Source organism: Podarcis cretensis, assembly GCF_951804945.1.
Source record: "Podarcis cretensis genome assembly, chromosome: 6".
Lineage (NCBI taxonomy): Eukaryota > Metazoa > Chordata > Lepidosauria > Squamata > Lacertidae > Podarcis > Podarcis cretensis.
Window position 1 is genome coordinate 91,372,312 of NC_137175.1, and position 27,544 is coordinate 91,399,855.

Consider the following 27,544-nt stretch of genomic DNA (forward strand, 5'->3'; position numbering starts at 1 on the left):
TCCTCATTCCCGTCATGTTGTGATGCACAGGTAACAAACAGATAGAAAAGATCAGATGCTGACTGGGGCAGAGTTCTTCTCCGGACGTCCATTTGGTTTTGTTTTCTTTCTAGAGGGCCCCAAGGAAATACCTGAGATGCATGGGGTGTCCCACCACTTTGATCAGAACCTTGTGCCGGGGGTGGGGGCAGCTCTGGGTGCTGGAGTGAGAGCACAATCCCCCTCTCCCACTCCGCCAAGGGAAGGTGAGCGAGCGCCAATGCCCGAGGAGCCCTGTCATGTGTCCAAGATCTCCCTGGTGGGCGACTGCTCATGGGCAATGCCCTGCGAACTATGGACCGTCTGGTTGTGGGGCACCGAGTTCTGCTGCAGCTCAAGCGCAATGGCATTTTGGGGAAACTCCTTCACCTGCTTCTTGTACTCAAGGAACGTGCAGGCCTTGGTGGCGATGGCAATGATGTTCTTGCCGATGAAGATGGTGGAGACTCTGCTGTCTTGGAACAACACCATGTTGATGGCGCGGATGAAGATGGTGACGACGTTGATGGTCACCAGGCTCAGGACAGGGTAGAGCATCATTTTCTGCGGAGCAATGTGCTCGCCTTGCATGCTGATCTCGCTGAGCGATACGCAAGGGAGGATCAGGAGAAGAATGTAGCAGTAGAAGAACATGAGACCTTCTGCCCAGATGGGCAGCCCCGTCTTGTGTGGCTCCCATAGATTGGCTTGAATGTCCAAGATATCCAGGAGGTCTAAGGCTACCCAGAAGAGCCTTCCTCGCAAGTCCTCTTTCTTCCGAAAAGTGCGGATGTATTCCATGCTGTCCAGAGCCACGAGCACCAAGTATAGTCCTGGCACGCAGATGGAGAGCAGCAAGGTCAGTGCCTTCCTGGCCACTGTCTCCAGGTTTCTCTTATCAGCCTTGTAGTTCTGGAATATAAAGTAGAGTTTGATTTCCAGTACAAAGATGTAGAGGAACCACAGAATCATAGCATAGCCACGCTTGGCCGTTTTGACCTCAGCCCCCACCCAGACAGCCACGTAGCGCAGCACAATCAGAAAGCAGATGTCTCCTACCAGGACGATGATGCAGACGCCAATCTTACGGGGCCCCTGATTCTGCTCCACTAGATAAGCATCCATGAATGCCATGCTGGTCATTATAACAATAGTGGTGAGACACACATGCCGCTTGTCCGGGGGTGGAAGCACCATGGTGAGACAATGGAGGCGCTCACTATTCCCTCGGGCCTCCTTGCTACAAAGGCAGGCCTGCGCTCATCTCTGATGGAGTGTCACGAGGCGGGCAGCAGAAGTCCTCTGCCGCAGAAGAAGTTCCAGCAAAGCAATGGCAGATGGACCAGAGACTTCATGTGATGTCCTCAGGCTCCAGTAGCCCAGAAACACAGCACCCTCGACACAATCATTGCTCCTGGAGGCTTTGCAACGTATGGATGGAGGTTCCTTCATGGAATGACCTCAAGCAAATCCTTCGCTGCCCCCTACTGGAGTTGCCTTCTCCCCAGGACTATTCTGAAAGCACCAACCTTTTCCTTCCTCTCCTTTCCGTCCCTTCCCGCTCTCAATTCTCTCCGACTTTTCACTACTAATTTCCTTCTTAGAGGTAAGAGGAGTCCCGCACTGGCCAGAGGGCAATCTTTCTTATGGACCTCCTAGCAGCAACTTGCTCAGGTCCTCAACAATTAGAGAAACTATCGGACAGCCGTATCAGTGTAAAAGGGGAATATGTTACTCCTCAGCTGGTTCAGACTCTTCCAGAGCCGCAGACAGGACCAGCACAGACATTTCCCAGGGTATCCTTTCTCCTGTGACTTGTTCTGCTCCTCCTGACCCAAACCTATTTGGAGCAAGATCCATGGTGAACAAGACTTGGATTTCCATGCAAGGGTTCTGCTCAGCCATCGCTTTCCGGGAGACATCCATTCAGATCTGAAATATATCAAAGAAAAGACATGAGAGGATGTATTGAGAACCTACATCCTATCCAGTCGGGATCTGAGCTAATCCCTCACCAGTAAACATCACATTTTTCATTCATTTAGGCAAAGCTGGGAGATCACAGAAGAGAATCACTTGGTGGGGTTTACTAGATCCAATGAAAAAAATGAAAAAATTGTCCAGTAGCACCATAGAGACCAGCTAAGTTTGTTCTGGGTATAAGCTTTCGTGTGCATGTTCACTTCTTCAGATACCATGCACACGAAAGCTTATATGCAGAACAAACTTAGCTGGTCTCTAAGGTGCTACTGGACAATTTTTTAATTTATTTCAACTGTGTCAGACTAACATGGCTACCTACCTGAATCTAGATTCAATGAGTCTTGGATAACAGATGCATCAGATTCTCCAAACCAGCCTTCTCCAACTTGATGCCCTCCAGATGTTTTGGACTATAACCTCCATCTTTCCCAGAAAGCACAGCTCTGGAGGGCAGCTGGTTTAAAATATCTGGAGGGTATCATATAGGGGAAGACTGCTTGGCACTCCCAGGGCAAAGATGATGAGCAGTCAGATGTGGGGACCAGCAAACAGGAAGGTCTGGATACTGCCACCTTTTCACGCCTGAGACTTTCCCTGTGGAATCTGGCCAGCCGCTGTCAGAATGCTGAGCCATTCCTTTCTCTGTGTGCAGTCCCTGTGCTCTCATTCATTTCCCAGCAGCAAGCAAAGATCTCTATGGAAATCAGAGCTGTGGCAATTGGCAATTGTTGCGATCAAAGGAATGGAGATTCAAAGGCAGTCGGGCTCATGACTTCAGGGGTTCCATTCTGGTTTTGCTTGTTGCTTCAAATCCCAGATGAGTCCGCAAAGACACCAAATTTGCATATTTGCTTCCCTCATGAATTTGCCTGGCAAGAGCAAGACATGGGCCGGCAAAAGTGGAACTCCCAGAATTAACGCAGGTGAGCAGCCTGCAGCAAGGTACCAAAGGCAAGTTTATTCCTAAAAGTGGCAGAATTATTTTAATAACTTGACCTCACTTTTCAATATTTAATTAAATCGTCTCTGCCTTTCTGTGGGTTGTTCTGAATAGCCTGCATCAACGCACTGGAGAACAACGTGGCTCTTCCCACATAAAGCAGTTCTTCTCCTCAATATACCGTATTTTTTGCTCTATAAGACTCACTTTTTCCCTCCTAAAAAGTAAGGGGAAATGTGTGTGCGGCTTATGGAGTGAATGCAGGCTGCGCAGCTATCCCAGAAGCCAGAACAGCAAGAGGGATTGCTGCTTTCATTGCACAGCGATCCATCTTGCTGTTCTGGCTTCTGAGATTCAGAATATTTTTTTTCTTGTTTTCCTCCTCCAAAAACTAGGTGTGTCTTGTGGTCTGGTGCGTCTTATAGAGCAAAAAATACGGTAATACATGTCTCTCAAGGCAAAGCTTGTCCGTCATCCCTCTTAGGCACCTCCATGCACTTTGGACTGGGGAAACCCAAACATTGGGGAGCATTGAACTCAAGCCCTAGTGCGCAGGCAGACCCAAGCCCTTCAAAGTGGTTTTGGTGGCAGTCAGGGCCGGATTTAGGTTTGATGAGGCCCTGTGCTACTGAAGCTAATGGGGCCCTTTATATGTCCAGCTGTCCTTTGTCAACAACAAATGGTCAGTGTTTTTTGTGTTGAATATATGCTATATGGTGATTTATGGACCTAATAGGAATCTAAAGCCATTTGCACATGCAGAATGTAGGCACCCTATATATCAGTGGTGTCCAAACTTTTTTCAAAGAGGGACAGATTTGATGAAGTGAACATGCATGAGGGCCGGCCAAAGTGGTTCCAAGGGTTGATGCTGGGGAGTTGTAGCTCTCCGTAGATGCATTGGTTCCTGTGCAGAACAAGCTGACCACAAGGCGCTCGGGGGCCGCAACAGATTCACTTCTCAGAATTGCTTGGGTGGGCAGATTAAATCGACCAGGGGGCCGGATTTGGCCCTCGGGCTGGATTTTAGACATGCCTGCTATATATAGAAATGAGCAAACCAGTGATATTTTAGGGAGCAGGCTATAGGAGCCTACACAACACAAAACGCTGTTGCTGTTTGTAGGTTTTACTTTACAGTGGTGCCTCGCAAGACGAAATTAATTCGTTCCGCGAGTTTTTTCGTCTTGCGATTTTTTCGTCTTGCGAAGCATGGACTTTGGAAAAGCTTCAAAAATCACCAAAGTCTTCAAAAACCTCAAAAAAGGCTACCACACCGCGTGCTATGAGTTGCTCCTCGAAGTGAATGCACGGTTTTAAGAAAAAGCAAACAAACTTGCAAGACAAAGGAAACAAACTTGCAAGACGTTTTCGTCTTGCGAAGCAAGCCCATAGGGAAATCCGTCTTGCGAAGCAACTCAAAAAACGAAAAACTCTTTCGTTTTGTGAGTTTCTCGTCTTTCGAGGCATTCGTCTTGCGAGGTACCACTGTATTTGTTTTTTATCTTATATACTGGAAATGTACATTCAGGTTGTTTTTTTTCCTTTAAATTTTTTGGGGCCCTAAGCTATAGCTTGTTTAGCTTATTCGTAAATCTGGCACTGGTGGTGGTAGTAGTTGCTACTGTTCATTTGGGAGAAGGCTGAGGGAGTGGAACCCTGGCATCTCTGCTTATCAAGCACTGGGAGCCACCTCTGCTTGGGATCCACTACCAGTCTGAGTCTACAGAGTGGCCATGCTAGTTGACTACAACAAGGTCACCTATTTCAGCCGTGGGCCGGTCCACCGTCCCTCAGACCATGTGGTGGGCTGGACTATAAATTTTTTTTTGGGGGGGTGAACGAATTCCTATGCCCCACAAATAACCCAGGGATGCATTTGAAATAAAATGACACATTCTACTCATGTGAAAACACGCTGATTCCGGGACCGTCCGTGGGCCGGATTTAGAAGGCGATTGGGCCACATCCGGCCCCCGGGGCTTAGGTTGCCTACCCTTGCCTTAGGTAATGAATGACGTCAATGTTTATTTCCCCGTCCCCGTCCCCGTCCCCATTCCATATCTGCATATATGGGTGGGATGCGGGTGGCACTGTGGGTTAAACCACAGAGCCTAGGACTTGCCAATCAGAAGGTCGGCAGTTTGAATCCCTGCGATGGGGTGAGCTCCCATTGCTCGGTCCCTGCTCCTGCCAACCTAGCAGTTTGAAAGCACATCAAAGTGCAAGTAGATAAATGGGTACCTCTCTGACGGGAAGGTAAACGGTGTTTCCATGCGCTGCTCTGGTTCGCCAGAAGCGGTTTATTCATGCTGGCCACATGACCTGGAAGCTGTATGCCGGCTCCCTCGGCCAAGAAAGCGAGATGAGCGCCGCAACCCCTGTGTCGGTCATGACTGGACCTAATGGTCAGGGGTCCCTTTACCTTTACCTTTTACCCACTTAGGTGAGCACCCCTGCTTGATTTCTGCAACAAAAATCTGGGTCAGCCTTAAGTGGGCACCTTTCCCAGTCCTGCTTGCATGCTCCCCAGTTCTCCTCTCCAGAGGAAAATTGTACCAGGCAGGCAGCCGTGACACAGCGGCTTCTGTCAGATGAGAGATCCACACCTAGCCTCACTTTCTCCTCCCCACATTTGCCTGAAAATGAAAAGGTGCACTTGTAGAGATACAGTGGTGCCCCGCAAGACAAATGCCTCGCAAGACGAAAAACCCGCTAGACGAAAGAGTTTTCCGTTTTGGAGGTGCTTCGCAAGACGAATTTCCCTATGGGCTTGCTTCGCAAGACCAAAATGTCTTGCGAGTTTTTCCGACTTTTTCCCCCTCACCCCCCTTTTTCTAAGCCGCTAAGCCGCTTATCCGCTAAGCCGCTAAGCCGCTAATAGCGCTAAGCCGCTAAGCCGCTAATGGGCTTGCTTCGCAAGACGAAAAAACTGCTAGACGAAGAGAATCGCGGAACGGATTCTTTTCGTCTTGCGAGGCACCACTGTAGATGGAGATTGGTTTTTGAATAAGGAACACTGCCTTGGGGAAAGGAGAAAGTCTGAAAAGCTGCCTAAATATAATTGGAGGGGCGGGGGGGGAATAAACTGATGCCTCCCCAGGTCAAAGAGATAAGTAACTATACAACCTTTAGAAGACAACCTTTAGAACAATGGCAAGAAAAACTGAATTTGCTATGCGGAGTTGGCAAAGCTGACATATAAGGACAACTGTGACTACAAGGAAGAATGGGAACTTAACAAACTGTCTAAAAAAACAACAATATGATTTGGACTCCTTGGCAGGTTTTGAATAAACATCCACAAATTTATTAGTAGAATATATGACAGATAAGGTAATGATATGTACAATTTTTAACATGCAGAGAATAATATGTGTAAACAAATCAGAGGGGGGAGCTGAGGTAAGTCCTTAGAGGGTGGGAGAGGGAGGGAAGGGGGGAAAGGGGGAAATGTAATTGGTTATTTTGATTGATAATTGTTTTGTTAAAATGGTTTAGTAAAAATATGTTTTAAAAAGAAGAAGAAGAAGAAGACAGCTGGATGCAGCTTTTTCATGTCAAAAGGAATCTGTTCTGGAAGTCCGTTCGACTTCCAAAACATTCGACTTCCAAAGCACAGCTTCTAATTGGCTGCAGGAAGCTCCTGCAGCCAATCGGAAGCCCCATTGGATATTTGGCTTCCGAAAGAACATTAAAAAACCGGAACACTCACTTCCGAGTTTTGATTGTTTGGGAGCCGATTTGTTTGGGAGCCAAGGCATTTGAGATCCGAGGTACGGCTGTATTATTATTGATATTCTAAGCTAAGGATGGCTGGGTGTACAGGAGGCCAAGTTGCAAGAGATTTGCAAAGAATAGACAGCCCTGGGCCATCCTATAAGCAGCCTGGAAGCCACTGTTAATTACTCATTACCGCTTTCAGTGGATGACAGTTGTGCGAACAGTATCATGGCATAAAAGTATCCCTTCCTTGCTCAAGTAAGCTATAAAATGAGCTCCAGTCTGAGTTCAGCCAGAATTAGCAATGTTTGATGTTCTTACGTCCCAGGCTGATCCCAGCTGCAAAATCTCTAGTTGAGTTAGCAACAGAAAATGAAGGTAGAAAGGTGGCGGGGGGTGGGGGGGAATAGGAAGTAAAATCTGCCATAAATCTAGCATTACTCTTCTTGAAACTGGTGACTTTGCAACTTAATAATAATAAAAAAATGCTCATATAGACATTCTGGTAACGGTTCCAGAGGACCACTCTTGTCTCCCATCACAATTCTGAGGAACTCTAGACATAGTTGTGCAGCTCATAAATATGAAATACTGTTTATCAAACCTAATGTAAGAAGGAACAGAAGATACATCGTTTGGCCCTCAGTTCATTTTGAGGGGGAAAGTGGGCTGCAAGGAAGGCCCCGATTCTCTAGCCTCTGATCTCTGGTCAGGAGAAAGACCCACAGACAGCTCAAGCTGGGGCTCTCGCAGCACAAAGCACAATCCTTCTGCTCATGGGAATGACCTGGTGCCAGGGACTCAATCCTGTCTCACTGCCTGCTGCACTAACTTTCAGCTATTTGCTGCTGAGGAGTTTTGTCCATCTTCTTTGCTGCTTGCCAGGCTGCAAGCCCACCTGCGATCTCTTTTTCCATAACTCATATCTGAGCACATGATTCACACTCTAGAGAGGACTTCTTCTTCATCCCAATCCTGAATTTGCCTTCTCTGCTTGCATGCAAATGCCATCATCCTGCACTGTGTGGGCATGCGCTTAATTAAGCAATATATAGTGTCAATAATATTAATCAAATCCAATTTCTAGGCATTATCCACGAGCAAAGACTGGCATTTATTTTCATTTAAAATCTCAGCTGCTAATTCCAGGATGGATCAGACAATATTGCCAGTGAGGCGAGGAGAGAGAGAGAAAAAAACCACCAGGTGAGATCAGGGCACTGATAGTGACACATGCCAAGTAGCTAAAACTGTATTAAGCGAGTAACATTAATTCATGGTAATTGTGAGAAGAACAACAGTGGTGTGAGAGAGCAAGGAGGAGAATGGAGGAGAGTCACTGCTCTCCTAGATCCATCCCAAGTGCTGCAGAAGACATGGAGTGATGGGGACTTCTGTGGACTTCACTGACAATTTAGGGAGCTTGAAGATGGGGTCTTGAGAATCTAAGCAACTCTACATGTTATTCCTTGAAGGAGAACTACCGTATTTTTCGCTCTATAGGACACAGCCGACCATAGGACGCACCTTGTTTTAGAGGGGGAGAACAAGAAAAAAAAATCTCCCCCTCTCTGCTCAGCGCCCCTTCAGCGAAGCGGCAGGAGAAACGGAGCCCCTTCCATTTCTCCTCCCGCTTGGCTGAAGGGGCGCTGCACAGCTCTACCTCTCTGCTGAAGCCGGGAGAGTCTTGCTATCCCTGAAGCCTTCGGAGCACAGCACGAGATCCTGCTGCGCTCCAGAGGCTTCGGGTTCCTTTCGCTGAAGCCGGGAAAGCAAGACTCTCCTGGCTTCAGCGAAAGGAACCTGAAGCCTGCGGAGCGCAGTGGGAACTCGCGCTGCACTCCGAAGGCTTCAGGAGACTATCCCTGAAGCCTGGAGAGTGAGAGGGATCGGTGCGCACCGACCCCTCTCACTCTCCAGGCTTCAGCGAAAGCAACGCGAAGCCTCCGGAGCACGGAGGGAGCGCTCCCTCTGCGCTTCGGAGGCTTCGCGTTGCTATCGCTGAAGCCAAGGAGCCTGCATTCGCTCCATAGGACGCACACACATTTCCCCTTAATTTTTGGAGGGGGAAAAGTGCGTCCTATAGAGCGAAAAATACAGTACTTGAAAATGGTTTACAGATGGTACCTAACTCCAAGTAGGCTTGCTGAGATGTGTAAGACTGAATCAGATAAGTGCTGGAGATGCAATGAGGTTGAGGGGACGTTATGGCAGATGAAGGTGATGGACTACATGGAACTGGCGGAAATGACTGGCAGAATCCGAGACCAGGGAGAAGAGTCGGTGGAAGAAGATTGGAAAAAATTCAAAGTTTATCTACAGAAACATTGCAAAATTAAGGAATGTTAGAAGGATGTTGGAATGAAGCTATGTGGTTTTAGCAGAAATGTTATAAAGGATTAAGTAAAAATGGATTGGTAATTAGTGAAAGAGGAGAATGCAAAATTATAGTATATTAAGATAAATTTTTAGGATAAAAACAAAGATGGAAAGGATTTGCTGAAATATCTAATTGAACTAGAATACAAAAAAGGGAGGTGTGAGGAGGTCAAGGAAATAAGCAAAGGAAAGAAAGTTATGTAAAGGTTGGATTTGTGTTTGTTTTTTGTTTGTTTTTTTGTTTTTTCTCTTTTTGTTTGCTTTTGTGCTTTGTTTGTTTAATTTTTTTTACTTTTCTTTTTGTAACCTTTAAAACTTTAATAAAATCTATTTTAAAAAAAAGAGGTTGAGGGGACGTTCTTTCATATGGGCTGGACTTGTAAAAGGGTAAAAGAGTACTGGGAAATGATTTATAATGAATTGAAAAAAATGTTTAAAAGCACTTTTCCAAAACAAAAAACAAAAGCCCAGAGTCCTTTTTGTTGGAGATAATTCAGACTGAAATTCCCAGGTGTCAAAAAAGGTTATTTATGTATGCCAGCACTGTGGCCCGTGTTTTGTAAGCCCCAAAATGGAAAACGAGCGAGGTTCCAACCAAAGAAGAATGGCAACTTAAACTGATGGAATATCCGCAGCTTGTGGACTTAACATATAGAATAAGAGAACAAGAGAAACTTACATTTAGAGAAGATTGGAAAATGTTTATTGAATATATGGGGGGAATTGTGTGCACTTGAAAACGTGGGCAGCATTAAGATAAATTCAACAATGTAAATAAGTTTTGATGGATGTACAGTGGTACCTCGGGTTACATACACTTCAGGTTACACACTCCGCTAACCCAGAAATAGGGCTTCAGATTAAGAACTTTGCTTCAGGATAAGAACAGAAATCGGGCTCCAGTGGTGCGGCGGCAGCAGGAGGCCCCATTAGCTAAAGTGGTGCTTCAGGTTAAGAACAGTTTCAGGTTAAGAATGGACCTCCGGAATGAATTAAGTACTTAACCTGATGTACCACTGTAATAACGCAATAATGAATGGTTGGGTTTGTATAAAATATGCAGGGATTCATGTTACACAAAATGAACCATGGAAAGAGCAGAAGGGAAGTCACTGAAATTTTAAGGTTGTTTAAATGGATATTCTAAATTGTAAAACAGAAAATTTTAATATATGTGTGTGTGTGTGTGTGTGTGTGTGTGTGTTTGTGTGTGTGTGTGTAAGAATCTAAGCAACTCTACACAGCACCTCATTTCACACCATGTGTACAAGTTGCTGATCAATTGGCCTTTAAATATAAAATACAGGAAATCCTTCTGCCCCTGCCCTCCCCATGCACACACAGAGCCAGAATCCTCCTGCCATTTGGTCACCTGGAGTTTCCTACCGTGAGAGCTCTGAGTATCTCCTCTCATTCCCCCTGCCAGATTCCCCTTCAGCTCAGACTGGGAGAGCAATCTCTCTAAACAGTTAGGCAGTGGCTGCCACGTTTCCAGCTGAAAGATACTTTAGAATATTAGCAGCCTGGACAGCAAGAGAAGGGAAATAAAGAGTCTGCATTGCAGAAAATTTGAGTGACAAGGCAAGATGGAGTAGGTGGGATTTGAAAGAGGACTGCAATTTGGTATCCACGGGTAGAGGAATGATTTGTTTGTACTTGTAGCCAGCGCTTCTTTTTTCCTTAAAAAAATGTTTAGGGGTACTCTCATTTTGACTCAAGAAAATCACCATTTTATAGTTCAAATCATGAAAAATAAATATAGCAAACGGACAAAAATACACAGATTCACAAAATGTTTAGGGGTATATGTACCCCTGCGTACCCCCAGAAAAAAGCACTGCTTGCAGCCCTCCCTTCACCACACGGTTACATCAAATTCATTAAAAATATTAAATTAAAACCACAAAACAACACAAAATCAAAGGAGCAGCACACCAGGCATGCAACAGGAGTTGAAGGCAGCCCTGTCACTAAAAGAGCCTCCCTTCTTGATCCAGGCAGGTTGAAGACGAATGAGACATTTATTCAGATAGCTAGGGTTGTATATGTCAATATCAACAACACCTTAAATAGGTCTAGGGAGCAGGCTGCAAGATTTTGTAGGAAGATCAGGAAGGCACTAAGGTCCTTTTATGCTTCTGATCATTAAGGTTTTTAGCCAGAGCCGTCTTTCTCATAGGGCTTAGTGGTGCATCACACCAGGGTGCCGGCCTCTCAGGGGCGCCCCAGCAAGTGGGGGAGCTGTGCAGCTTTGCTGGTGGCCGCCCCTTTCCCTGCACGCCCACCAGCTGCGCCTCGCCAACCATAAGGCTAGTGGGCGTGCACAGCGGCGTAGCGTGGGTTGTCAGCACCCGGGGCAAGGCAAGTAATTTGCGCCCCTAACCTGCCACCCATCAGGGACGCAGGTGGCGCTGTGGGTTAAAGCCTCAGCGCCTAGGGCTTGCCGATCGAAAGGTCGGCGGTTCGAATCCCTGCGGCGGGGTGCGCTCCTGCTGCTCGGTCCCAGCGCCTGCCAACCTAGCAGTTCGAAAGCACCTCCAGGTGCAAGTAGATAAATAGGGACCGCTTACCAGCGGGAAGGTAAACGGCGTTTCCGTGTGCGGCTCTGGCTCGCCAGAGCAGCGATGTCACACTGGCCACGTGACCTGGAAGTGTCTCCGGACAGCGCTGGCCCCTGGCCTCTTAAGTGAGATGGGCGCACAACCCCAGAGTCTGTCAAGACTGGCCCGTACGGGCAGGGGTACCTTTACCTTTAACCCGGGGCAAGGCAAGTAATTTGCGCCCCTAACCTGCCACCGCTGCCAGCTTCTTCTTGCTGCTGCCTGGGCTGGTCGGGTGTGGTTCTCTCCCGCGCTCAGCGCTGCTCTGGGCGGCCGCTGCACTGTCCCTCCCCCAGATAGTCCCTCCCTCGCTCTCTCTCCGCTCCGCTCCGCACCGCAACGCACGCCTGGCACCCTCCCCCTCCACAGTGGGCGGCGACCCGGCAGCTCAGATCGGATTCACACAGCCAGCACTGCAGTGAGAGAGAGTGAGTGAGCCAGGTAGGGGCAGAGAGCTGCGAGTGCGCCCCCCCCAAATGTTGCGCCCGGTGTGGCTGGCACCCCCTGCACCCCGCACGCTACGCCACTGGGCGTGCAGCTTCCCTCCCAAGCCTCTGTGGGGATTGCTCTCCTGCAGCGGCATGGGGAAGAGTTGCGCCCTCCCCAATGCCTGGCAGTGTACAGCTATGGCCACCCCAACACTATCCATGGTAATTTGGGGGGCGCTGGGTGGATATTTGCACCCCGGCGCCGCATCTGCTAAAGACGGCCCTGTTTTTAGCTGGGGCAATCAGAATAAGACCCACATTTGACTATTGATTCGAAACCCTAAAATGTATTTTACAGTGGTACCTCTGGATACGAACGCTTCTGGTTGTGCACACGTCACGTTACAAGCTGCGCTAACCCAGAAGTAGTTGCTCCCGATGTGAACTTTGCCCCGGGATGCGAGCGGAAATCGTGCGCTAGAGGTGCACGCGAAGTGGGAGGCATGCTTTTGCTAATGGTGCCTCATGTTAAGAACAGTTTCAGGATAAGAACGGACCTCTGGAACGAATTAACCGGAGGTACCACTGTACATAATTGACTTTTTATTTCTGTTCTTTGTATATCGTATTGTTGTTTTATTGCTATGGCTGATGGCTGACGCAAATAAAGATTCATTCATTCATTCATGCTTCTAATCATGTTTTCAAGGTGTGATGGCGACTGAATTTCAGAATGGAGCTTATTCATAATAAAGCTATAATCTATTGAGAGAGAAGGCTCTCCGTTTTGCTGAGCCCAATTCCAAACCAAGCTGCAGCAAGGAGTTACCTTTCTGTATCTCCAAACATCCAAACGCTCTCCCAGCGATACTACCGGTTTGAGATCTTTAAAAGCTGCAATGCCTTCCGTTCTGCACACCCTTCCTGTCCATATTTAGCTCTCTCTCCCCCCCCCCAACACAGCACTGCCCTATTTATCACCCTCTGCTTCATTTCAGTGAGGGGAAAGTAGTAACCGAGGAAAAATATGGCAGAAAGACAGGACGGCAGAAGACTTCCACAAACAGCGTCTTTAACTACAAGTCAGAAAGACCTGACAAACTGCACCACCGAAAGTGATTGAAACAGAGACGAGTTTCCAGAAGGCTGGAGAATTGCAAACGAAGCCTTGAGTGCAAATCACATCCCTGGAAAGTAATTGCAGCAACATAAAAAAAAGGGGGGGATTCACTTTAACATCTAGAAGAAACAGGAATGATATATTTGCAATCAACATGGATTTATTAAGAACAAATCATATCAAACTAACCATGGTAATTTCATTTCATGAATGATTTAGATGAATGATGCAATCACAGGACTGGAATGTACCCACTTGCCCCCGGCTTGTCTTAATGCAAGATGTGCATTATGTATGTATGTATAGATTAATTCATGCCAATTCACAAAACGGGCACACTTTCAGATTCATTTTTGTTTGGTTTCATTAATACAGGACAAACAGTGCGGCAATGTTTTCAAAAGAAGGGACATGGATTCACAATTACCTCCCCCCGAGACCAAGGTCGTTTATTTTGCGAAGCTGCTTCCGTAAGGTTTCTGGTTTCTTGTTCTCATCAGATTTTGGGTTCTCACAGTTATTACAGAAGAGCTCTTAAAATCCTGCGCCTGTGATTTCTGCTTCAGAATTAATATTGAGCAATCTTCAAGGCAGTGAGGAGCGCCCGTGGCAGAGCCCTTTTGTCCAAGTAGGAAGAGGGGCTTTTCTGGGTCACCCCCCCCTTTTGTTTTGAGGGGTTTCCCTTCATTTCTCCTCCCATTAATATCCAGCGTTGGTGGGTAACCCTGGCACATTTTCTGGATCTTTCCAGCAGTTTCTCTCCTCCAGTAGCCATAGACCTGGTGTAGGATTGCAGTCTAAGTAAATTAACAACCAATTATTTAAAGTACAGTGGTACCTCGGGTTAAGAACTTAATTTGTTCTGGAGGTCCGTTCTTAACCTGAAACTGTTCTTAACCTGAGGCACCACTTTAGCTAATGGGGCCTCCCACTGCTGCGGTGCGATTTCTGTTCTCATCCTGAAGCAAAGTTCTTAACCTGAGATACTATTTCTGGCTTAGTAACCTGGGTCTGTAACCTGAAGCATCTGTAACCTGAAGCGTCTGTAACCCGAGGTACCACTATATTCAACTGTCTTTTAAAATTTAAATATAATATCTCAGTTCAGGTGATATTTTGCATCTAGTTAAACTAGGTGGCAGTTTTTAAAAAATCCTAGGGGTTCGTATAGTTTCCTCATGGTGTGCTTCCGCTTTGTTTCCTATCTGGTGTAACAGAAACTTTCCCCCCTGTTTTTTAAAAAGTTGCCTATGGGGGGGGGGGTTAAAGCTTTCACTGGCTGCCACCACGGCAAACACCTGCAACCCATAAACCAAGAAGTCATGCCAGACTAAACTTATCTCCCTTTTTGATAGCTCTACTAGCCTGATAGATCGGAGGATTTTTGTGGATTTAGTATACCTTCATTTTAGCAAGGCTTTCAACAAGGTGTGTCGTCATGTTATTGTCAGAATGTGGGCTAGACAATGCTGATAGGGGGACGATGCTTGCTGGACCAAACCGTGCTCATCAATAGCTCCTTGTCATTCTCAGAAGAATTGACAAGCAAAGGGCCAAAGGGCTCTGTCCCGGGTGCAGAGCTGTTCCACACATTTATAAATGACTCATTGAAAGGAAAAGCAGGGGTGCTCATCACATTCTCAGATGACACCAAAACGGGAGGGAAAGCCAATGCCTTAGGAGATAGAAACAGGATCCAAGAGAATAGGATGGACCCAAACAAACAACATGCATGTCAACAGATAAATATAAAGCTCTTTTTACAGGTAGGGAAAATTGGATCCACAAACAGAGGATGGATAACATGTGATAAATACCTAGGTGACAAGCTAAAAAAAGGCTAACACAATTCTAAGCTGGATAAAGAGAAGTAGGGAGTTCAGATCATTAAAAATAATGGCACTGTTCTAGTCTGCTTTGATCGGACCTCATGAGGAATACTGTGCCTATTTCTTGGAACCTCAGCAGAAGAAGGTAGAACAAGTCCAGAGGAAGGTGACAAAGATGATGAAGGGCCTGGAAACCCAATTCCTATGAAGGTTGAAAGAGTTAGGGTGTGTTTGGTCTGGAAGCAGGACCATTGATAGGTGAGAGGAGAGCCATCATCAAAGATATGAAAGGCTGTCACACAACCAGATTTGTTTTCCGTTCCCCCTACGGATGCAATAGATTCATATTACAAGAAAACAGGTTTAGACTAAACATTAGGAAGCTCTTCCTGATTATAAGAGCTGTTGTTGGCCATGGAACAGGTTGCCTCAGAAGGTGGTGGACTCTCTTTAGCTAACGAATTGTACGTTTTGACCATGTAAAGGTAAAAAAAAAAAAAGGTAAAGGACCCCTGGATGGTTAAGTCCAGTCAAAGGCAACTATGGGGTTGCGGCGCTCATTTTGCTTTCAGGCTGAGGGAGCTGGCGTTTGTCCACAGACAGCTTTCCGGGTCATGTAGCCAGCAGGACTAAACCGCTTCTGGTGCAACGGGGTAACCATGACAAAAACCAGAGCACACGGAAACGCCATTTACCTTCCCGCCACAGCGGTACCTATTTATCTACTTGCACTAGCGTGCTTTTGAACTGCTAGGTTGGCAGGAGCTGGGACAGAGCAACGGGAGTTCACCCCGTCATGAGGATTCAAACCACCAACCTTCTGATCGGCAGGCCCAAGAGGCTCAGTGGTTTAGACGACAGTGCCACCTGTATCCCCCATGTACCAAGGATGCTGCAATATTGGGTTGTCTGGGAGTTGGGCTAGATGACATAGCCCAACTCCACCTTTGTGGCAGTGTGGTCACTCTGTGCTTCCTTACACAGAAGCTCTTTTGCCCGTTTTGCTCCTCATCTCCTAGTTTGGAGAGATCTGTGATGGCCTGGGAATCCGATTCAGAGGCTGAACCGGAGGAATCCCAGCCTGCACAGGAGTCCCGCCTCCAGGGCCGGCTGAGCTGGGGCAGGGCCTTGATTCTGAAGTGCCTGCACCTGTGCCGGATCCTCAGGAGCAGGCACCAGGTGAATCCGCTCTGGCTCCGGAGGTGGTTGAGGACTCAGTGCCTACAGGTGAGTCTCCCCCTGGGTCCAGTAACCCTTCAGCCTTTCCTGAACTGCAGAGGCTCAGGGCAGAGAGGCGAAGGGAACTGGTTTCTCCCAGGAGGAGTGCTCGCCTTAAGGCCAGGAGAGGCGGGTCTCCTGGGGGCTGGGACCGCCCCTGGCCTCAGAGAAGATAAAGGCCAGTCAGCCCGGTCCCAGGTTGCGGGAGCAACGTCGTTGATAAGTTGTTTCGGCCAGCATCCAGTCCTGTTTCCCCCAGAGTTCCTGTCCTTGCCCGGCTTCTGATGAGCTGTTTCGGCCAGCACCCAGTCCTGTTTCCCCCAGAGTTCCTGTCCTTGCCCGGCTTCTCGCTGTGGACCCCGCTTCGCCCGTGGAGGACTGTCTGCCGACCCTCAACTCAGGTCCTGGACCTCGCCCCACGGTAACCTCCCCCCTGGACCAGCACAAGATCTTTGTAGAGCTCTTCATAGTATGCATTGGTTTTCATCACCAAGATTTACCATTCGGAGTTCTCCTGTTAACATGCTGGCATAAGAATGTTATTTTGATGTATTTATATTGATTCGGTTTTTCATGCTTTACCACAAATCACCTTGAGTGTAATGTCCCTGGCAAAGCACTATAAAAGGGAGGCAACCAGATTCCCTTACTATCTTGATCACACTCAGACTTTTCAGTCTGAATGTAAACTTGCTATATTGAGAATGTCAGTGTGCTGCACACTCGGAACTGTGGGAAAGCCCCTGCGTATGTTTCTATATCGGGTTCTATAAACTGTGATCAAGTTCAATTTGTGGAGGACTTGGAAGACAACCTACTTGTCTACAGCTTCCTATAACATCTACCCAACCATTTCACATTGAACATGTGTTATAATTCTGCTTGTCTTGCAACTGTCGGAGAGCCAAAATCGTATCGAGGAAGGTCTGATATACGTACAATTTGATATACAGATGTTGTTTTGCTTTCAGAATAGTCAGTGTTGTCTTGTAATCTCACTTTGTATGCACAACAGTTTCCCTGCTATCTTCATGGCTCACACAGCCTACGAGGAAGTTCGGCTCCAGCCTCATGAAGCTCACCCACAATAAATGTAGCGATATCTCATTTGGGACCTGGTGTTACGAAGGAGGGTGGTGCCTTCGGCTGGTGGGAGTTGTGTGCAAGGCAGGATAGCACCATTTACAAAGCAAATATCAAACCCTCCAATTTTCCAACAAATGAAATGATACAAGATGTAAAAGATGTGACCCTGGCCTTTACTGGTGCCTCTGAGAGAACATTCCACTATGCCTTTAAGAAACACGGGATTCTCTGTTGTTTCTGCCATGACGGACCAATATTGAAACGGTTCTGGAAGAGTGCTGATGTATGAGGATTCTTAGGAGATACAAGATGTTGATTCTATAGAGTCACTTGAGCAAAGGGCAGCTCTTTTTGCAGCACTGTGCCCATTTGAGCTAAAATAATAATAATAATAATACCGTAATTGATGCTTTTGAATTATGGTGCTGGAGGAGACTCTTGAGAGTCCCATGGACTGCAAGAAGATCAAACCTCTCCATTCTGAAGGAAATCAGCCCTTCCACAATCTGGAAGGACAGATTGTGAAGCTGAGGCTCCAGTACTTTGGCCACCTCATGAGAAGAGAAGACTCCCTGGAGAAGACCCTGATGTTGGGAAAGATGGAGGGCACAAGGAGAAGGGGGCGACAGAGGACGAGATGGTTGGATAGTGTTTTCGAGGTTACCAGCATGAGTCTGACCAAGCTGCGGGAGGCAGTGGAGGACAGGAGTGCCTGGCGTTCTCTGGTCCATGGGGTCACGAAGAGTCGGACACGACTAAACGACTAAACAACAACAAAATTTATTATTTATACCCTGCCCATCTGGCTGGTTTTCCGCAGACACTCTGGGCGGATCCCAACACAATTTTAAAAACACCAAGCATTGAAAACTTCCCTAAATAGGGTTTCCTTCAGATGCCTTCTAAAAGTCAGATAGTTGTTTATTTCCTTGACATCTGATGGGAGGGCGTTCCACAAGGCGGGTGCCACTACCGAGAAGGCCCTCTGCCTGGTTCCCTGTAACCTCACTTCTCGCAGGGAGGGAACCACCAGAAGGCCCTTGGCGCTGGACCTCAGTGTCCAGGCAGAACAATGGGGGTGGAGACGCTCCTTCAGATATACTGGGCTGAGGCTGTTTAGGGCTTTAAAAGTCAGCACCAACACTCTGCCAAGTTACATGTAACCCTGTTTCAGCCGCCTAGTGAATATGTACATGGATCATGTACATAGTGATTACATACATGTACAGGCAAACTAGTGTATTGGAAGAAGCAAAGGTCCCCAGTGTCAAAGCAATGATTCTTCAACATCAACTTGGTTGGAATGGTCAAGTTGTGCGGATGCCTGATTATTGCCTTCCAAAGCAACTACTCTATTCCGAACTTAAAAATGGAAAGTGTAATGCTGGTAATCAACAAAAGAGGTTCAAAGACTCTCTCAAGACAAATCTTAAAAAATGTAGTATAAACACCAACAACTGGGAAACACTGGCCTGCGAGTGCCCCAATTGGAGAACAGCCTTTACCAATGGTGTCATGGGCTTTGAAGACACTCGAACTCAGGACGAAAGGGAGAAACATGCTAAGAGGAAGGCACACTTGGCAAACCCTCACTGTGATCAACTCCCACCCCAGACACCTATGTCCCCACTGTGGAAGGAAGTGTGGATCCAGAATTGGCCTCCACAGTCACTTATGGACTCACTGTTAAAATTGTGTTCATGAAAGACCATCTTTAATCGGCTACGAGGGATCGCCAAAGAAGAAGAAGATTATGTACATGGAAATTTGCTTCCATACATGCATGGCCTCTAGAGTAGGGCTGCCATACATCCGGATTTTCCTGGACACATACGGAATACCACATTTGTCAGTGGCGTCTGGGCGGAAATAGGTTAAATGTCCAGAAAAATCCAGACATATGACAGCCCATGTTGACAGTGCCAATTTCCCCTTAAAAAAGCTTGAAATAGTTTGAAACGTGGCAACTCTACTGTAGACAATTTAAAGCAGACCAACAGCATATCATAGAGTTGTACAGCTAGAAGGAACCAGGGGAGTCTAGTTCAACTCCCTGTAATGCAGGAATCTTTTGAACCCATAGCCCTGCGATTAAGAGCATGGCTGCGATAACCCATGGCCCTGCGATACAGCAGCATGGCTTAACTACAGAAGCCAAAGGCAACAGAATCGCCTCTGCAAGCACAGATACACAAATCTACATCAGATTAAACAGCCCCAATAAACAATATTAAAAGGATGGTTGATAAAAGATGCCAAGATTGTTAAAAATGGCTGCAAGCCACTGAAAGTCCTGGAGGAAAAGAAAGGCATTTGCTTGCCACAGAAAAGATTATCTCAAGCGGGTACCAGGGAAGCCGTTCTCGAAAGAGGTGTTGCCAAAATTCTTGCCAACTGGAAGTACATGCACACGAGAGTTTTTAACCCTGTTTTTGAGAGTCAGAAGGGGGCTAACAGAGAGGCGCCTTTTCAGCAGGGTTAAAAACTCTTGTGTGCATTTACTTGTATGCTTCATTTCATGTCGGTGGATTTTTGTAATAATAGCATGTGTTTCTTTATAAGTAATACTTATTCTGTGCTAAAATTCTTGCTAACTGGAAGTCTTAATAGCGCTATTTGGAAGGGGCAAGTTCCAGAGACAAGGGGCAACTTAAAAATGTGCCCTGGGCCACGTCACAAGTCGACTAGCATCCAATATATTAGATGGCCATACATTATGTCCTTACCTTGAAGTAGTTTTATTCATTTTAAAATTCATATTTAAACAGACCAATACAGTGGTACCTTGGGTTAAGTACTTAATTCCTTCCAGAGGTCCGTTCTTAACCTGAAACTGTTCTTAACCTGAAGCACCACTTTATCCAATGGGACCTCCCACTGCCGCCGTGCCACCGGAGCACAATTTCTGTTCTCATCCTGAAGCAAAGTTCTGAACCTGAAGCACTATTTCTGGCTTAGTGGAGTGTGTAACCTGAAGCGTATGTAACCTGAAGCGTATGTAACCTGAAGCGTATGTAACCCAAGGTACCACTGTATACCTATGCACTCTGTTTGTTTGTTTTTAAAGTAGTAAACACACGCCGGGCGTATTTGCGTGACTGGCGGGTGGCGCTGGCACCCCCAGGAGGATTGTCGCGCCCCCATGGGCAGATCACTCCACCCCCGGGTGCACATCATGTTTTCTCCTCCGCCACTGCCCCCATGTTGGAAACCCTGCTCCCCTTAAGCCCCCTTAAGACTCACGCGCAGCCGGCATGCATTGGTGGGGTGGGGTGGGGGGTGCCTGGAGGATGCTGAGCTGTTGAGAGGGTGAGGCCCACCCCTGGGTAGTTGCTTGCCTCTTTGCGCACTCAAGCCGAATGCCTAAAGAGGGCACCAGTCTGGTATGATGTCAGAACAAGGTAAAGGGGACCCCTGACCATTAGGTCCAATCGCGGACGACTCTGGAGTTGCGGCGCTCATCTCGCTTTATTGGCCGAGGGAGCCGGCGTACAGTTTCCGGGTCATGTGGCCAGCATGACTAAGCCGCTTCTGGTGAACCAGAGCAGCGCAAGGAAACGCCGTTTACCTTCCCACTGGAGCGGTTCCTATTTATCTATTTGCACTTTGACATGCTTTCGAACTGCTAGGTGGGCAGGAGCTGGGACCGAGCAACGGGAGCTCACCCCGTGGTGGGGATTCAAAACGCCGATCTTCTGATCGGCAAGTCCTAGGCTCTGTGGTTTAACTCACAGTGCCACCTGCGTCCCTTGATGTCAGAATACCATACTGAATAAATTGTTCCAGTTGTTTATGACTTTTGTATTTTGATTTGAATTTACTGATTCCTTTTCCTTGAAAAATGCATCGAAAAGTACTGGGAATAAAGACGAACAATTCCTAGCCGTGCCCTTGCTTTGAAATGCTTTCACCACAAATTGGCGCTTTCAGGGTCAAGTCAAATCCATTTTATTAGCCTAGCACTTTTTTAGCTATGTTAACGTTAACTATGTTTTATTGTGAAATATTGCCAGCTTCACTGTCTTATTTTTTGGTATTATTTTACAGTATCAATTTTGTTTATTGAGAATTATTGCACGCGTTGCTTTAGGCTGCAATCCTGTGCACACTTATCTGGAAGTGAGTCGAGTGAATGCAGTGGGACCAGGGCTAGATTATAATGGTGCAATTGGACCAGGACCCATGCATACAAGGGCCTCGGGTTCTAAGCTTTCGTTTTTTAAAAGGGCAGAATTCAGTGTTGCACAGAGTGTCCTCATCTCTCCTTCTGCCGCTCCTCCAGAGCAGATCTGGAGAAGATTTAGTGGGCAGGAGAGGGAACAAAGCTGTGTTACACTAGCAGCCATCCTTGTACTGGCTTCTGATAGCAGAAGAGGGGGGTGAGGGCTGAATCTGTCCCACAGTTTTTATCCCTCCTGGAAGCAAAGTTCTAGACCAAAACATGAAGGCAACTTTCTAAATGATTTTGATGAGATGAGCTGCTCATACTTCTCAGTGTTCTTACCAATTGATAGAAGTCATATCTATGATTTGTATTCTGTATTCTGCTCTGCACTGTATTCTGCTCTGGTCAGACCTCACCTGGAGTACTGTGTCCAGTTCTGGGCACCACAGTTCAAGAAGGACACTGACAAACTGGAACGTGTCCAGAGGAGGGCAACCGAAATGGTCAAAGGCCTGGAAATGATGCCTTATGAGGAACAGCTAAGGGAGCTGGGCATGTTTAGCCTGGAGAAGAGGAGATTAAGGGGTGATATGATAGCCATGTTCAAATATATAAAAGGATGTCACATAGAGGAGGGAGAAAGGTTGTTTTCTCCTGCTCCAGAGAAGCGGACACGGAGCAATGGTTCCACCTAAACATTAGGAAGAACTTCCTGACAGTAAGAGCTGTTCGACAGTGGAATTTGCTGCCAAAGAGTGTGGTGGAGTCTCCTTCTTTGGAGGTCTTTAAGCAGAGGCTTGACAACCATATGTCAGAAGTGCTCTGATGGTGTTTCCTGCTTGGCAGGGGGTTGGACTCGATGGCCCTTGTGGTCTCTTCCAACTCTATGATTCTATGATTCTATGATTTGCAGGCGAGTCCCCTGTCTTGCGGGACATCTTTGGGAGAATTACAGGCTCAGGAGTCAACCCTACACAAATTGAGAGTGGAGTTCCAAAGGCGGTTAGCGGGCACCTTGCACACCTCCTTCTGGAAACCCTTGCAGCCAATTTGTGTATGAATAGGGTGAGCCTGTGACCTGGATTCAGGAACTAAAGTATTAACCATCACCAAAGAATGGCCAGGCTGCCCAGGTATTGCGATCAGTGACCATTATTAGGTATCTTGGCAGACAGGATTTCTGTTGTAGACCAGTCTCTGATGCTGTATGTATGATGATTTTGGGGTGGTCTTTGGCTAAGGGGGTTGGGCAATGTCCAAAGTCTTTAGAGGTTCCTGCACACTTTTGTTCGGGGTCTCTCCCTCCTTGCAAGGAGGGGAGGGAACTCTGTTGCAACAGAACAAATAAATATCTGCCTTGCTTTCCACTGGATCCTGCCTCCATCCATTCTTCTCTGACCCCTCATAGACTTAGGGGGCTCAGTGTCCCATGGGGAGCTGGGCAGCAAAAGCCAAACCCCATTTTTTTAAACCAGCACCCAGAACTGAGAGTAGTGGACTCTCCATCTAAAACATGTAATAATCAGGCCAGGTTAAGATTGGCTTGCAGCCTTGGAGCTGTTCTAATTTGCAGGGGTAACATACCCAGAGAAACAGGAACCTTTACATACAAAAACACATCACCTGGTTAAAGCAATCCAGACTTGATATCTCTGAAAAAAGCACTCATCCCCCTTTCACAGCCATTGTCTATATTCATTAGAGTTGTGTGAGGTCACTTAGGTTGAGAATAGGTGACAGGCCCAAGACAGGAAGTCAGAAAAGGCAAGGACGAGTCAATTGAACTTAAAATGCTCAGAGTATTTTCTTTATGATTATTAAGGTTCCCAAAACGTTTTTGATGTTGTGAAACACCACATGTTCAGTGAATTTTTTGCACTTCCTAAGGACTTGTGCCATGGTAAATTTCTCAAGTCTTTAAGACGCCACCACAAGGCTTTACTTAGTGCAATAACGGTCCCATGTGTTCCTTTTGCAGAGTGGGAAGCAGCCCCTATTTGGGGACTGCAACAGGGCCCCCAACCACCTTGAGTGGCACTTAAAAAGGTAAAGGTACCCCTGACAATTAGGTCCAGTCGCGGATGACTTGGGGTTGCGGCGCTCATCTCGCTCTATAGGCCGAGGGAGCTGGCGTTTGTCCGCAGACAGCTTCCAGGTCATGTGGCCAGCATGACTAAGCCACTTCTGACGAACCAGAGCAGCACACGGAAACGCCGTTTACCTTCCCACCAGAGTGGTACTTATTTATCTACTTGCACTTGACGTGCTTTCGAACTGCTAGGTGGGCAGGAGCTGGGACTGAACAATGGAAACTCACCCCGTCGCAGGGAGTCGAACTGCCAACCTTCTGATCGGCAAGCCCTAGGCTCTGTGGTTTAGACCACAGCGCCATGCATGTCCCTGAGTGGCACTTAGGTAAAGGTAAAGGGATCCCTGACCATTAGGTCCAGTCGTGGCCAACTCTGGGGTTGCGGCGCTCATCTTGCTTTATTTGCCGAGGGAGCTGGCATACAGCTTCCGGGTCATGTGGCCAGCATGACTAAACCGCTTCTGGCGAACCAGAGCAGCACACGGAAACTCCGTTTACCTTCCCACCAGAGTGGTACCTATTTATCTACTTGCACTGTGACGTGCTTTTGAACTGCTAGGTTGGCAGGAGCTGGGACCGAGCAACGGGAGCTCACCCCGTCACGGGGATTCAAACCACAACCTTCTGATCAGCAAGTCTTAGGCTCTGTGGTTTAGACCACAGCACCACCCATGTCCCTGTGTGGCACTTACTTCCGAATAAATAAAATATGCATCTTGTGTTGTTCCTACCCAAACCTAAAGGTGGGGAACCTGTGGCAGCCCAACTTCCCTCACCCCTGAACTGGGGTGTAGCATGGGGAGGGCCAGGAGGGCTGTAGCCCTGGGCACATGATTCTGAGGTGGTGCAAGCCAGGCGCCCCTATACAGGGATCCTTGCCCTGCCTGCCACCGGGGTTCTCTGGGCCCCAGAGCCTGGCCTGGCGTTGCTTCCGGTCCTCGCTGAATGTCCACCTGGCCAGTGTTGGTATGGATGCACCTGCCAAGGGCCACATCAGCTAGCCTCTGTGCCCCATGCCCACCTGGTGGTGGTGGTGAGGGTTGGGCTGGTGTGGGTTTTCTTTACCCTCCACACCCAGCCCTTGGTCCTGCTTGGTGTGCACGCCCCGGGCACCAGCAAAGGACGCAACGCCTCTGTCCCTGACCATTGGCCAACAGCTGGATAGCCCTATGAACAAATGAAACTACACAGCTGCTTCTTTCTATGTTGCAAGAGTGGAAAGGAAAAGAAGCAAGGAAAAGATACACAGATTTCATATCAGCGCTAATTTGTAGTAATCAAGCATCTTCTCCTAGAAATGTGTTAACAAGCATGCTGTAGCGCAGGCAAGAATCAGCTTGAATTGTGGATTAAGCACCAGCCTATAGCTCCATGGCAGATCTCCTGCTTTGCATGGGAAAGCTCCCAGTTTCAGTCTCTGGCATGACTGGGAAAGACCCCTGCCTGAATGTCCAAAGAGGTGCTGCCTGGACAATACTGGGCTAGAGGGACTCCCTTGGTTTGAGGCAGCTTGCTATGTTCACCCGGAGTCCGCCAGAGCAGCCCCACGGTCTCTAAAAACGTACAGGCCACTTAGGATACCTTCCTTGGCAGATGAATGTAATATTCATTTCACCACTGCCTCATTTAATGCACTCACAGATGACAGCACTTAAATACTGGATAAGCAAACAAGCTTAATGTTTCCACAGGCTATCTCAATTCTATAGTATGAAAAGGAAATTGATGTTTTAGCAAGGTGTAACGGTGCTGCTCTACTCTACTTTGTCAGCTCAGTTCTGATGTTCAGTTCTGAGCACTGCAGTTTAAGAAGGAAACTGCCGAACTAGAAAATGCCCACAGAAGGTTGACAAAAGCAGTGAGGGCCATTGACCAAGTCCTGGGAGGAAAGGTTGAAGGAGAAGCATAGCCTAGAGGCAAGATGAGAGCCATCTTCAGGTAGCTGAAGGCCTATCATAGAGATGATGAACAGATTCATCTTGCTATTTCAGAGGGAAGGACCTGTAGCCATGGGTTCAAATTGCAAGAAAAAGGGTGTGGAACTAATATGACAGAAAACTTGTTGACTGCATGAGCTGTCTGACAGCGAAACAGACCGGGGACTCTCCTTCTAACCAGAGGCCGGGTGGCCAACTATCAGGGATGCTGTCGTGATTGATTTCCTGCATTGGCCGTGAGTTGGACAGGATGACCTTTGGATCCCTTCCAGTTCTGTGCTTCTATAGCACATCTGTTTCAGATTAGCGGCATTAGAAACCTCCAAGTCAGTCGATGCCCTAGCAATGTTTGATCCAAAGAGAGGCAATGCACAGAGTGCTCATAAGCACATAGAAAAAGCTCCAGTAGGAACACACACAGAGAGAGAGACACAGATGGATGGATGGATGGATGGATGGATGGATGGATACATAGATGATAGATAGATAGATAGATAGATAGATAGGAGTTTCTAGGGCTGTTTGGTTTACACGGACAAACCTCCACACCCCACCCAGTACATTTCTCAAATGAGTACTGCTGCAGCCTGCCTGGAGGCCAGTCCTTTCCCTAAAGGCTCACCCCCAACCCTCTCATTCACAGGTTCTTTTTGGGGGGGGGGCGTGTAAACTGGTTATTCAGTGAGCATATTGAACAGCTTACCAGGAAAGCCCCAGCCTTTCCGAAGGAGAATGAAAATCCATTTGTGGCTAACAAGCCCCTACGACGTCTCAATCTAGAAACACTCAGAAAAGCAACGTTCTCCACACTCGGAACGGCAGCAGCAAAATATCATGCCGACACCGTCTGCATGCACAACGGCGAGGATGCAATGTGTGGAAAAGAAGCTCCCTTTCCTCTCACGACCGGCCGAGTCTCAGCCATCTTAGCCAAGGGATCTTGGAAGCAGGCTGGCCCTGGGAACCAGAGGGTTGTTCTGTCCCAGGGCCTCCCTGACCCAGGCACCATGGAGAGCGACTGGAGAGCATTTGCACTGTCTTTGGCTGCTGGGGCTGGGATTCTCTCTTGCATGCTACAAGTAGTGGAGCATTTGGAGAACAGCTCCCGATTCTTAGGCCAGCCATAATCCCTCCCCACCGCTGCCCCAAATCCACATCCGCCCAGCAACACCAGCCTGGCCAGCCCTACTTTGTCAAGATGAAGTGGGACTTTGTCCAAGAGTTGGGAAGATGCAAAATTCGCGAGGATGCGAGCCTTGTCTCTGCATCTGGGAGTAGCAGCAGGGGGAATCCGCTCCCTTTGCATGCGCGCTGTTCCTCTCCGTCTCCACCTCCTCGGAGCAGCTGAGAGCCAAGAGTCGCCTGGAGAAGCCTTGCAAGCCCCGGTCCCCTAGCCCCCCACACCAATGGCTTACCTGCGCTTGCCCTCCGAGCCGTGGGGCTGGCGGAGGGCCTGGCGTGTGTGCTCAAGCCCCCCCCCCCCCAGGGCCGGCTGCTCCGCTTCCCTCTCATCGGGGGCGGCCCAGCAGAGAGGCCCCCACCCCAAAGCCGCCCCCCACCCGTAGGGCCCCGAGGAGGGGAGAGGGACGAATCCGGGTCGCTCGGTCGGAAGAGCATCCAGCTGCGGCCGCTTGGCCCACCTTGCGCGCTCCCCGACGGGCTGCAGGACTGCGGATGGGGCCCGGCAGGCCCGGGGATGCCCGGAGGAGGAGGGCATCGCCGAGGGGGAGGGCGAGGGGCGACCCCTACCCGCCACCAACACCCCCTGACGTGCACGCGCCCCGGCATCCTCGACTTCCTGGGCGGGGCGGGGGACGCTGAGATGCCCTCCTCCCCCGAGGCACCTGGCCCCGATCCCGGCCCACGAGGCACGAAGGGCCTTCTGGCTGGAGCCCCCTTGGCTCCGGGATGGGGGGCGCCCGGCCGGTTCTGCGCTCTCCTTACCTGGCATCGGCCGAGCGGGCTCCGACGGCCGCTTCCAGCCCCCGTCCCCGGCCGCCGACCCGCCTCTCGGCGCGGGCGCCGGGCT

General features: G+C 48.2%; 1 protein-coding gene across 2 annotated transcripts; it reads right to left on the bottom strand.

Annotated features, from left to right (window-relative positions):
* Nucleotides 1-27,544, bottom strand: TMEM121 (transmembrane protein 121). 2 transcript variants are annotated; one of them, XM_079981690.1, is made up of 3 exons: nt 27,460-27,544; nt 1,078-1,950; nt 1-930 (listed from the first exon to the last, which is right to left on the bottom strand). In XM_079981690.1, exons 2-3 carry the CDS (start codon nt 1,213-1,215, stop codon nt 277-279), a joined length of 792 nt encoding a protein of 263 aa, XP_079837816.1. In that variant the 5' UTR covers nt 1,216-1,950; nt 27,460-27,544; the 3' UTR covers nt 1-276. The 2 variants fall into 2 exon arrangements, with proteins under 2 accessions (XP_079837816.1, XP_079837815.1); XM_079981689.1 differs by having other exon boundaries at nt 1-1,950.

Coding starts and splice junctions, on each gene's coding strand:
- TMEM121 (XM_079981689.1), bottom strand. CDS start 1,215: ATGGTGCTTCCACCCCCGGACAAGCGGCATGTGTGTCTCACCACTATT.